The 12,610-nt window shown below is 48.5% G+C and overlaps 2 protein-coding genes across 2 annotated transcripts in view; one reads left to right on the forward strand and one right to left on the reverse strand.

Moving 5' to 3' along the window:
- The window catches only part of chn2 (chimerin 2), a 201,024-nt gene extending 195,870 nt beyond the window's left edge, over window positions 1-5,154 (reverse strand). Inside the window, exon 1 of the mRNA XM_042331858.1 lies at window positions 5,042-5,154. Within this exon, the coding sequence (XP_042187792.1) occupies window positions 5,042-5,087 (46 nt within the window). The 5' untranslated portion in view covers window positions 5,088-5,154. The remainder of the gene's footprint in view (window positions 1-5,041) is intronic.
- Window positions 5,155-6,040: 886 nt separating this feature from the next.
- Window positions 6,041-12,610, forward strand: part of cpvl (carboxypeptidase vitellogenic like) — a 69,893-nt gene continuing 63,323 nt past the window's right edge. Inside the window, 1 exon segment of the mRNA XM_042332339.1 lies at window positions 6,041-6,164. The gene's annotated coding sequence lies outside the window, so the exon portion shown is untranslated.

The raw sequence follows: 12,610 nt of genomic DNA on the forward strand, positions 1-12,610 counted from the left end.
TATTAACCTGCCGCTCCCTCCTCTCATCAGGCTCCGGCCTGCTCCATGTCTCCCGCCCGACCCGCCATACCATTGGTGGCCGGGCTTTCAGCCTCTCTGCCCCCACACTTTGGAACTCCATCCCACAGACCCTTCGCCTCGCTTCCTCCGTTGCCTCCTTCAAGGCCAGTCTCAAGACTCTTCTCTTCAACCATGCCTTTGGTCTCTCTCCCACCTCTCAGCCTTCCCTCACCCCTACACCACCCCTCCCCCATGCTCAGGCCCCGACATCTGACTGTTCCTCTGACATCCTCCCGACGTGAAAGGCACTCTATAAATGTAATTTTGTTGTTGTTGTACAGTAGCCGTGCTATAATAGTTTTCATTAGCAGCGCTATAATAGTGTTTGCACCACATGGTTGGTTCACTCCCATAATGTTCATTCACTGAATTACAAACTTTAATTTAACTATTTTGCGGCTCCATCTTGGGACATCTTGCTGCTCATGACTCCAAACCCTTGCAGTAACAAACTACTGCACTCCACACATCTGGTGGTAAGGTAGTGGGAGATGTTGCTACCAGTAGAATCACATTGAGACATTTAGTGTGAAACAACACAGGCCTGTTGGGTAACAACAGGTTGCTAACAATTTGATCTGTTCTTTAACAATTGATTTTATGGCACCGAACTTTCAAAATCATCTCTAGGGAAAATTTGCCCATTTCACTGCTCAAATTACATTACCAGTTTGCACAAGGATTTAAAGATCCCTTCCCTGCCCCCCAATAAAATTCACACCCAACCACCCAGCAACAAGCTCACCTCTCTCACCATTCCTTGTTCAGATTGTTTCAATAAAGCTTCTATCATGCACACAGCTCCCACTCCGCTCTCCCGGCTCAAGATTGCTGTTCAATATCCATTAACGACCCTACGATATTGGCAGTTGAGCCATATTACCTACCATATCCCTGACTTCTAGAAACCACTTCAAAACTCACACAGCAACTCTCTGTTTTTCTCCCTCCTTTCAGTAGAAAGTTGTTGTCAGACAGAAATTGGGGGCCACACGATTCTACCCCGCTTTCCAACGGGGAACCATCGAGAATGGTCTCCAGCGAGCGTGCTCGATTACGTGACTGGTGATGTCAATGCACGTGGATTCTAACTATGGTCCGGCTCCATCTGTTTGCGTTGGGTTTAAAATCATGCTGGTTGCCGTGACACGTTTTGAAGTATGAAAATTTCAAACACAAATTGAAGTGCTGACGGATTTGGGTGGCACAATGTCAGGATTTTGGATTTTTAAGTAAGGAAATTTCGGAATCCTCAACTGCATAAGTGAACCCACTGTCGCCTACAAAACACACAGTCACTATACTTTACAGTAAATTCTGTGAAAGGTTTTGAGACAACCTCCCAACATGAAAGACCACTATATATATATTCGCCCACAAATATACGGTCAATTCACTTTACAGTCTATTCTGTGAAGCACTTTGAGACGTCAAGAAGACGTGAAAAGCGCTATATCAAATGCAAGGATTATTATAATATTATATAAACACAATAATTATTATTAAAATAACAGGGTCAAAGCAGGAAATAACAAAAACAACAAATTGCGTTTATATTGCGGGGAGGCACTGGACTGTCAAGACTTTGCACCCAAGTTGGGGGTGAGATTCGGGAGAGTTGAGGCCGAGGGGTCATGGGGATGGAGGGAGGGGGGAAGATGACCAAAGGTATAAAGAGGAAAGTGTTGAGGTGGACGTTGAAGCAGGCGAGGGAAAAGGCGAAGCAAAGGGATAGAGTTGTAAATAGTGGGAAGAAAGGCTGAAGGCCCAATCGCTGATAGTGGAACGAGCGGGTCATGGTGTGTGTGTGTGTGCATGTGAAGCAGGCTACTGTCTGCCGAGTGAAGGGAGTGGACTAGGAAGTCCATGACCTTTTTCTATTTGGAGTTGGGAGATGAGAATGGAGGGTGTGGGAGGATCAGTAGTTGAGGTGGTTGGTGATGCTAAAGAGAAGCCTGAGGTTATAATTTCCCTCTAGGAAGATAGTGAAGGGAGGATTTGGCTGAGAGGAGGGAGAAATGGCAAGTTTTGGTGTGGTCCAGGCAAATATAACTATGGACCATGTGGCCTGTTTTGATCTGCTCTGCTGCATGGGCTGTGGATAATAATGATCGGAGATGACCGCAGTACCACAGAGAGCTTTGTATCAACTGTCAATAGGAAGCAGCTTGGGATTTGGTCAGCTGTTGAGGGTGGAGAAGAGGGAGTTATTGAGTAGCTCAATAGTTTGGGAATTGTTATTTCTGAATTACAATCTAAAAGTTGCAATTCACACAACAAATGTGGTTGTGACTATTACAAATTAGACCCCATTATTTTTAGTTAGTCAAATCTTAGTTTACAAGTGCATTATTTTCCAATTATAAATGTGTAGAGATTGATTCTCAAGAGCAAAGTCAAAAGCAGAATAGAAACAAAAAACTTAGTTGTACAGATTTTTAAAAATCCTATTAACAATTAATAGTAGGTTATGGTGCATGTAGTTCCTTAATCCAAGAAAATAATTACATTTTGTGGCACTGTATTCTCTACTAATTAATTATACTATTAAAAATTACTTTCAAATATAGAGGAAACCTTTGTGCAGGATACGTTTAAAAGAGAATGTCTGAATACTACAAATGACCCCAATTCACCCATTAATCTTCATTATTTTCCCATGTAAATCCCTCTGGAACAAAACAAAGGTGTTTTCGCCTCAGTCCATTTTTTGCCATCTTAATTAAAATCAGCTTAAAATAACCTCCTTCCACTTACTATTCTTGTACATTTTAAGATTCCAGCTCACTGGAATACTCAGAGGTACTCAAGACCAAAGTACAGTTGTTTGTCCAATCCCAAACTCAACGTTAATGCCCCATTTTTTCAAACCCATTCCAAACGACTCTGTGATTTTTCCAAATCACTCTGAAAAGGCAGCAGTCTGCCAAAGCTATTTACCTACAAAATACAGTCACCGGACTTTACAGTAAATCCTATGAAGCTCCTTGAGGCATTCTTCCGAAATGAAAGGAGCGCTCTGAAATGTAGGGATTATTTGTTACTCTATTTGTACCATATAATTTCTCAAAACAGATACAAATATAACATGCATTTCTAGACAAATTTGGGACTTTAATCCCAGTCAGAATATATTCATTTGTCAATACTTAAATGTAGCTCATTGTATTGACTTCTCAAATGTGCTCTTTGCCGGTCTCCCCATCTCCACCATGCAGAGGATCCAGCTGATCCAAAACTCAGCCGCCAGCATACTCATCTATACTAAACTCCAATCCCCCATCACACCAGTTCCAGCCAGGCTCCACTGGCTCCCTATCGCCGAATGGATCAATTTCAGGATCCTCACACTCGTTTTCAAATCCCTTCATGCCCTGGCACCTTCCTACCTGCTTACTCCCCAATCCACAACCCGCTGCCTCCACTCAACTGGCTCCAGCCTTCTGTATGTCCCTCGTGCCCTCCGTTCTACCATTGGTGGCCGCATTTTCAGCCACTACGCCCTGAAACTCTGGAACACTTTTCCTCTATCCCTCTGCCTTGCCTCTTCCTTCCCCATCTTCAGGCTGTGCCTGAAGACCTTCCTATTTGACCGTGCCTACGGTCACCTTCCCTTCCCCCCGGCTCGGCATAGTGCTCTGCCACCATCAAGCACTCTAGGAGGCTACCCTGCGTGAGGGACGCTATGTAAATGCAAGTTATTGTTGCTGTACAGATAAAGAAACCAGTTTTCCAATCAATGTGTCTGTATAACTGAGGTAAGCACCGAGTGATTTTGATGAAACCAAATTATGATCTTATTGAATTTTCAGCGCTACAATTAAAAATAGAAAAGTCACCATGGTTTTTTTTAAAAGCGATCATAGTCTGCCCAGAGCTGTCAGAGAAATCGAAAGATAATGCTAGTTTGAAATAATTATAAAATAAAAAAGCTAGCGTACTATTTTGAAATAACTTTATTATTATTACAGCTTAAAGGAAACTTCATGAATTCACAGCAACTGCGTGGAACCCACCAGAATGACTTCTTAAACCACCACCTCCTGTTGCTGGAGCATTTTTATCAGCAGCTATAAATAAAAGCTATTTCCAGGTCAAAAAAAAACTCTTGCTAAGACATGAGTGGGCTTTGGAGGGGGGGACAGGAGAGGAAAGAGACTTGCAAAATAAAAATGTAAGTTGTAAGTGACTTTCCACATGCACATTAAATGCTAATTGACAGTGTAAACTATCAAATAAAAAATCTTACGTTGTAACAAATTTGCTTCACAGGGCAGACAGCACCTTTTACTGTCTAATCTAATGCGGAAGAGGAGTGGGGGTCAAGTGTTGGTAACACAGTAAAACTGGCATAAGTCTGATCAGTATAAATTGTATAACTGTCTAAGTCGTACATCTGCCCAAGTCCTGTTCAAGAGTTTATATTCTAAGTTTGACATCACTCATACTTTGCATAAGTCATAGTAAATGTATGGTCCCAACCGATACGACTTAACTGTAACTTGCACGCAAGAACATGCACACGCCTTAAGTGATGTTGTGGACTAAATGGATGTACAGTACAGTGTGTGTGCAGTTGACTGACCAACCAACGCTCTGCTGAAGTCGAGCAGCGCAGCACTTCGCTCGCAGTAACTGCAGCGCATCTGCTCGATCAGCCCGAGGTCTGTGTGCCCCTCAGCCACTGTGTGCAGACCCGGTGTTTTGCAATGTGTATCGTCTTGTAACCCACCACACAACACACACACCACCTCCACCCCCACCCCCGGTCCCCCTTACCCCCTTTACCCCCTTCCCCTGTCCCCCTTACCCCTTTCCCCTTACCCCCTGTCCCTTCCCCTGTCCCCCTTACCCCCTGTCCCCCCCTTACCCCCTGTCCCCCTTACCTTACCCCCTGTCCCCCTGTCCCCCTTACCTTACCCCCTGTCCCCCCTTACCCTTACCCCCTGTCCCCCCTTACCTTACCCCCTGTCCCGCTTACCTGAAGAAACCGATGAACCAGACAAACTCGAATTACTCGATGCCATCCTGGACTTGTCTTTATGGAGCGAGAGAGAGAGGGGGAGAGAGAGAGAGAGAGACCCTCTCCCTTGTTCCCCCGTCTGTCTGTCTGTCTGTCTCTCTCTCTCTCTCGTGTTTTTTTGCTCTGCAAAATGTTACTGGTGACAGCTCTGCACTCTGCTGTTGGTTGTGGCGGTGTTGCCCATTTCAAACCACTTCCTGGACTGTCAAAATCGCAGCGTGTTGCACGAACCCGTTTCTTGCCGCCCCCCCACCCCCAGCCCCCACCCCCTCCCCCTCTCACTCCTCTCTCTCTCTCTCTCTTTTCTGGAGGCAGATTGCGGGGGGTGGCGCGAGTCCTGCCAGCAGCCCCCGCCCGGGAACACAGCGTTTCCCGGTCGGGGGAAAGGGAGGAGTTGGGAGAGGGAGAGCCCGGGATGCAGTGCTTCCCACTGGGCGCCGGGGAGCAGTGAGCGCGCGCCCTGTGGTTGGTGTCAACTCAGTCGCTGTGTGAGTTGCGGGGAGACAGCAGAGCCCTGACTCATGTACAACATCAGCTCAGGGGAGGAGGGGGGGGAGTGTGGGGGGGGGAGTGTGGGTGTGTGGGGGGGGGAGTGTGTGTGTGGGGGGGAGTGTGTGGGGGGGGGGGAGTGTGTGTGGGGGGGAGTGTGTGTGTGTGTGTGGGGGGGAGTGTGTGTGTGGGGGGGAGTGTGTGTGTGTGGGGGGGAGTGTGTGTGTGTGTGGGGGGGAGTGTGTGTGTGTGGGGGGGGGAGTGTGTGTGTGTGTGGGGGAGTGTGTGTGTGGGGGGGAGTGTGTGTGTGGGGGAGTGGGAGTGTGTGTGTGTGGGGGGGAGTGTGTGTGGGGGGGGAGTGTGTGTGTGGGGGGAGTGTGTGTGTGGGGGTGGAGTGTGTTGTGTGGGGGGGGGAGTGTGTGTGTGGGGGGGGGGGAGTGTGTGTGTGTGGGGGGAGTGTGTGTGTGGGGGAGTACAACACACACATAAAGCCCTCCCGCACTCAATGCAACAGTCCGCACAGCCTCTCTGCGAACATAAAAGGAGGATTTGTGGCCAAACAAAAATCTGCTCATAAAAAGGAAGGCTCGAGGTCAGTCAGAGCCGCAGCGCTGCCATCGCCAGAGCGCAGAACCAACCGAGCGCTCGTTACCACGTGCACAAAGCAAGTCAGAGGGGGGGTTAGAGACGGAGGGCTGGGGAGGGGAGGGGGGGGGGCTGGGGAGGGGGGGGGGGGGCTGGGGGGGGAGCTCCTGCCCGAGAGTTGGCTGTGGGCGGTGGGGCTCTGTCCGGGGTGAGACTCCGCGGCCGCTGGGACTTGTGGTTCCCCCTCAGCCCCGTGTGAGGAGCAGCAGCGCCGAGTGAGTGAAACTACATCTCCCGTGGTGCCAGCAGCCAGCCCGCCCTCCCTGCCCTCCCTGCCCGCCCGCCCTCCCTGCCAGCCCGCCTGCCCTCCCTGCCAGCCCGCCCTCCCTGCCAGCCTGCCTGCCCTCCCTGCCAGCCCTGCCCTCCCTGCCAGCCCGCCCTCCCTGCCCTCCCTGCCAGCCTGCCTGCCCTCCCTGCCAGCCCGCCCTCCCTGCCAGCCTGCCTGCCCTCCCTGCCAGCCTGCCCTCCCTGCCAGCCTGCCCTCCCTGCCAGCCTGCCCTCCCTGCCAGCCTGCCCTCCCTGCCAGCCCGCCCTCCCTGCCCTCCCTGCCAGCCCACCCTCCCTGCCAGCCTGCCCTCCCTGCCCTCCCTGCCAGCCCGCCCTCCCTGCCCTCCCTGCCAGCCTGCCTGCCCTCCCTGCCAGCCAGCCCGCCCTCCCTGCCCTCCCTGCCAGCCTGCCTGCCCTCCCTGCCAGCCTGCCTGCCCTCCCTGCCAGCCTGCCCTCCCTGCCAGCCCGCCCTCCCTGCCAGCCTGCCTGCCCTCCCTGCCAGCCCCCCTCCCTGCCAGCCCGCCCTCCCTGCCAGCCTGCCCTCCCTGCCAGCCTGCCCGCCCTCCCTGCCAGCCTGCCCGCCCTCCCTGCCAGCCTGCCCTCCCTGCCAGCCTGCCCTCCCTGCCAGCCCGCCCTCCCTGCCAGCCTGCCTGCCCTCCCTGCCAGCCTGCCCTCCCTGCCAGCCCGCCCTCCCTGCCAGCCCGCCCTCCCTGCCAGCCTGCCTGCCCTCCCTGCCAGCCTGCCTGCCCTCCCTGCCAGCCTGCCTGCCCTCCCTGCCAGCCTGCCCTCCCTGCCAGCCTGCCTGCCCTCCCTGTCAGCCTGCCCTCCCTGCCAGCCTGCCTGCCCTCCCTGCCAGCCTGCCTGCCCTCCCTGCCAGCCTGCCTGCCCTCCCTGCCAGCCCGCCTGCCCTCCCTGTCAGCCTGTCTGCCCTCCTCTCATCCCTGCCAGCCCGCCTGCCCTCCCTGCCAGCCTGCCTGCCCTCCTCTCATCCCTGCCAGCCTGTCTGCCCTCCCTGTCAGCCAGCCTGCCCTCCCTGTCAGCCAGCCTGCCCTCCCTGCCCTCCTCTCATCCCTGCCAGCCTGCCTGCCCTCCCTGTCAGCCAGCCTGCCCTCCCTGCCCTCCTCTCATCCTTGCCAGCCTGCCTGCCCTCCCTGTCAGCCAGCCTGCCCTCCCTGCCCTCCTCTCATCCCTGCCAGCCTGCCTGCCCTCCCTGTCAGCCTGTCCGCCCTCCCTGCCTGCCCTTCCTGCCAGCAGCCTGCCTGCCCTCTCTGCCTGCCCTCCCTGCCAGCCAGCCTGTCTGCCCACCCTGCCCTCCTCCCATCCCTGCCAGCCAGCCTGCCTGCCCTCTCTGCCTGCCCTCCTCCCATCCTTGCCAGCCTGTCTGCCCTCCCTGCCTGCCCTCCCTGCCAGCCTGTCTGCCCTCCCTGCCTGCCTTCCTCCCATCCATGCCCTCCCTGCCTGCCCTCCTCCCATCCATGCCCACCCTGCCAGCCTGTCTGCCCTCCTCCCATCCCTGCCCTCCCTACCAGCCTGTCTGCCCTCCCTGCCTGCTCTCCTCCCATCCCTGCTCTCCCTGCCAGCCTGACTGCCCTCCTCCCATCCCTGCCCTCCCTGCCAGCCTATCTGCCCTTCCTGCCTGCCCTCCTCCCATCCCTGCCAGCCTATCTGCCCTCCCTGCCTGCCCTCCTCCCATCCCTGCCCTCCCTGCCAGCCTGTCTGCCCTCCCTGCCTGCCCTCCACCCATCCCTGCCCTCCCTGCCAGCCTATCTGCCCTCCCTGCCTGCCCTCCTCCCATCCCTGCCAGCCTGTCTGCCCTCCCTGCCTGCCCTCCTCCCATCCCTGCCAGCCTGTCTGCCCTCCGTGCCTAGCCACTCTCCCCCTGCCTGCCCTCCATCCATCCTTGCCCTTCTAGGCAAGCCTGCCTGCCCTCCCTCGCTGCCAGCCTGTCTGCCCTGCCAGCCTGCCAGCCTCTCTCCCCTGAGCTGCCTGAAGTGCTGAATTTTTTATGAACTTGTGCTCTGATCTGTCCCCACAAAGTCATTAAACAGCTCTTTGCTGTGAAGTACACACACACACGCACTTCCTGAATCACTTCTCTGCAGAAGTTGCCGAGGCTACAGTGTACATGGTACCCCTGGGTGCATGATACGAATGGATAATCTTAACACTAAGATCCTGCTGCTGCCATGCTCCTCCCCTGCCACTAGATGTCACTAGTGCGCCTAACACTCGTGGAAGAGGCGAGCACGTGGTTTCAATGTTTGTAAACAAAAATGTTCAGAAAGTCCTACAGACTATCACCTCTGGCGCAGAAACCCAGTGTCATCTTCACCCTTCGCCCCCTCTTCTCTTTCCCCTCAGAATTACAGCAGAGAACCACCACTCAGTGAGACCAACCAACCCGAACACTGAGCCATATAAACCAGAACATTCAATATTTACTCCGAAAGTGGGACCCTTTCACGCATTCAATTACAGATTTTTTTTTGCCAGTAATAGAAATCTTCTGTTACAAACAACTAATTGTCTTTTTCTCAATAACCATTCAAATTCTTTAGTGTTTCATCTTCAAAGAATTCGATAAGGTTGGTCAAGCATGACCTTCCTTTCATAAATCCATACTGGTTGTGTGGATAATCTCAGAATTATATTTTGAGACTAACCCTCTCTATCAATAACGTACTATAAAATCTTGGTTCAAGTCTTGGCCCTTACCAACCTGCACTTAATGCTCTACGGAAAAAGGTAAGAAAGGTGCACTCCTCTGGGAATATAGTACGCATTTAACTTCAGACACGGAAATTTCCTTTTATAGATGGCAAGCTTGAAACTTGTAGGTCGGATAGGGCGAAACCTTGGGCAAGTTTCCTTACTCCACACAGAGCCTAATAATAATCCCTCCAAAACCAAAAACAATAATAATTTGGTCATTTTCAATCTACGACTGTTTGTGGGACATTGCTGTGCGCAATTGGCTGCCGCGTTCGCCCACAGATATACAGTCAATTCACTTTACAGTGTGTTCTGTGAAACGCTTGGGGACGTCCTCCCGACGTGAAAAGCGCTATATCAAATGCAAGGATTATTATTATTATTATTATTATTCCTAAGAATGGTGACGGGTTTTCACATGTGTCAGTCACCCGTCTGACAAAAAAGAATCTTGGTCAGCAGATTAAATTTACAATTAAACAAATAGTAAATAGTATATTTACTAACTGAATTGTTATTATTGTTAAAATTGCAAATGGGATAGAAACATATTAAACAATAGGGAAAATAAAAACAAAATAAAACAAAGATGTCAAAACTATTACAGTCGTAGCACAAACAAATAAAGATGTTATATTTTTTCAGTTTAAAAAATGTAACATATCTTAATTTGTTACACAAACAACTTGCATTTGCTGAAACAAAATTAACATATCCATCAATTTTGTCTATTAGAACCCACCCTAGTATTCTACATACATTATTTTCAACCCTCTTTCTTAAATTACCTGCCTCTCTAAATGTTTCGCCTATACCAGGATCACCTTCTGGGATCTGGACCAATATGATAAATGTTCAGTTACATTTTCTTCCGCAATGTCTGACCAGATCCCCTGATAATGCATGTTCAGTGTCATATGTGACAGATTCTCACTGTCAGCTATTCTCACCTACAAATAGAATAGATTGCCAGAAATGGCTAAACCTGAGTATGAACTACCATAACACCTCAAAAAGAAATGAAATAACATTTAAAAAGTTAAAATCAAAGTTATTTACATTATATTTTGAAAAATTTAATAATGATGCAAATATATGAAAACTATAGTTTTTGTTCAATAAACACAGTGACTGCATTTTACAGTATATCCTGTGAAGCACTTTACAATGACCTCCTGACATGAAAGGTACTCAACCAAAGGTAAGGATTAATGTTATTAACTACAAGAAAAATTAAAAAAATTGGTCACTCACTCTATGACTATTTGTGGGACATTGCTGTGCAAAATTGGCTGCCATATTTTGGACACAAAATACGCAATTCAATTTGGAATACATGCTGTGAAGCACTTTGAGATGTCTCAATGACACGATAAGGCACTATATCAAATGCAAGGCTTACTATTATGATTAAATAAATAGATATCAAAAATATTACAACAAAATCTTGGATTTATATGGTGCCCTTCATGAAGGATAGCACCTTGGAGCGCTGCTCATTGGCGGGGCTGGCAGCTAAGCAAGGGAGAAGTGGGAGCTGACCATCTCGTGATCAAAGAGGTATATCTTAAAATGGGATTTAAAGATAGATAAAGAGGTGGCGAAGCAGACAGATTGGGGCAGGGAGTTCCAGAGGTTACATGTAATAAAATAACTAACTATATTACATATACTAATAACATAAATAAGTCATATTTACCGGAAAAGCTTTCAAATAGGCTTTTGCTACCTAATTTCAAAGAAAAGGTGAATGAAAGATCTTCCATTGCCAGACACATATTCATGGATCTGTGCCAGAGTATGACTTTGTCATTCCATATTCTGCCCATCTGCAGCCTGACCCCATTTCCTTAAAACACATGGCCATTGTTAAACATGAGAGACTCATTTAACACTTTGAATGCTGTAGGGGTATTTCTCCAACAAAATCATAACAACAGCAGTAACACGTAGTAAAGTTCCTTGTCAACGTAGTAAAGTTCCTTCCGTACTGAAAGAGTTAATCCTTGTTACTACTTTGCAACATGAATTTGTCATATATTTATTTCCATCTAGCACATGATTGTGTGCGCAACATTAGTGCATATGTATTTAAAGTAGTTGCACGATCAGACATTGAATTCAACCACCTCCAATTTCATCCTATGTCTACACATCACCTATAGACATATAGAACACTCAGTGAGATTACAATTTCACTTTATTCAGAGAAAACACTTAATTGGAAAATATTACTCTGTGTCATACCAAATACACCTTTTCTTTTAATTATGTTTCATTAATACTACAAATTGAATCATTTTCTTGAAACATTTCTGTATTTTTAAAAGCTAACAAGGGCTTTAGGTGTTCAAAGGGTAAATGATTATTGGCAGAATACGCCTCCCCTTCCCCCACAGCCCCTCCCCCTCAAGATATTTAAGGCTCTGCCAGTTGTCTGCGGTTTTGATTCCACAGCACACTGTATGTATTCGGCAAAGGGTAGAATTGAGGCCCCTGTCGTGTTGAGGTGTCTCAGGGTCAATTCCAAAGAGAAATTACATTCAACAAATAAAATTACATTTTCTCATGGTGAATGATAGAAGTGGAGCACTGTGTTCAGGTTCCTACGTGTGGCAAATCAGTGGATAACTGACAATGCAAAGCACTGACTGCAATCCAAAGACATCATCATCTTATTTGTTAGTGAAAGATAGGGGCTCATTTGAAGAATCACATTGGTAGGGTATTCAGTATTGGATGATCTCTTGAGTTTTGCTTGTTCTGCCAAGTGTGCTTCAGCGTTAAACAGCCAAGGAAATTACGTCTTGCTCACATGAAAAAAAGAAGCTACAATTCTGCATTTGAATATAATTTCCATAGTACTGACCAGTCAGTCACACGTAAGTCAAATGACTCTGGATCAGTAATGTTGAAATCTCACATGGTTTGCAGCATATCTGTGTAAGAAAACTGTTAAAGCAATGTTCGCGTTATGTTCCCCTCCAGAGTGCAATATTTTGGCTTTTTTTAGTTATCCACAGGGAAGTCAGAAGAGTTTCCTACTTGCAAACTAAAAATCCTGTTTATAAATACAGGCTATTTTGGAGGTGTATGTAAATGACAATGACCATGTTAATTTCCACAATTAACAATATTTCTGAAATAAATGCAAAATTGTGGTAATCCAGAAATATGTGAGATTTCCCTCACAAATGATACCACACACATACAACTACAATTAACTTTGCCTAATTATGTTTGTCATCAAAATATTACAGCTAAGCTAAATAATAAAAATAATATTAATCTTTCATTTTGATATAGCGACTTATCACGTCTTCGAGACAAAGTGCTTCAAAGAATATATTGTAAAGTGAATTGACTGTATATTTTGTGGGCAAAACGTGGCATCCAATTAGGCACAGCAGTGTC

The sequence above is a fragment of the Callorhinchus milii genome, unplaced genomic scaffold (genome assembly GCF_018977255.1).
Source record: "Callorhinchus milii isolate IMCB2004 unplaced genomic scaffold, IMCB_Cmil_1.0 Scaffold2, whole genome shotgun sequence".
NCBI classification, from domain to species: domain Eukaryota; kingdom Metazoa; phylum Chordata; class Chondrichthyes; order Chimaeriformes; family Callorhinchidae; genus Callorhinchus; species Callorhinchus milii.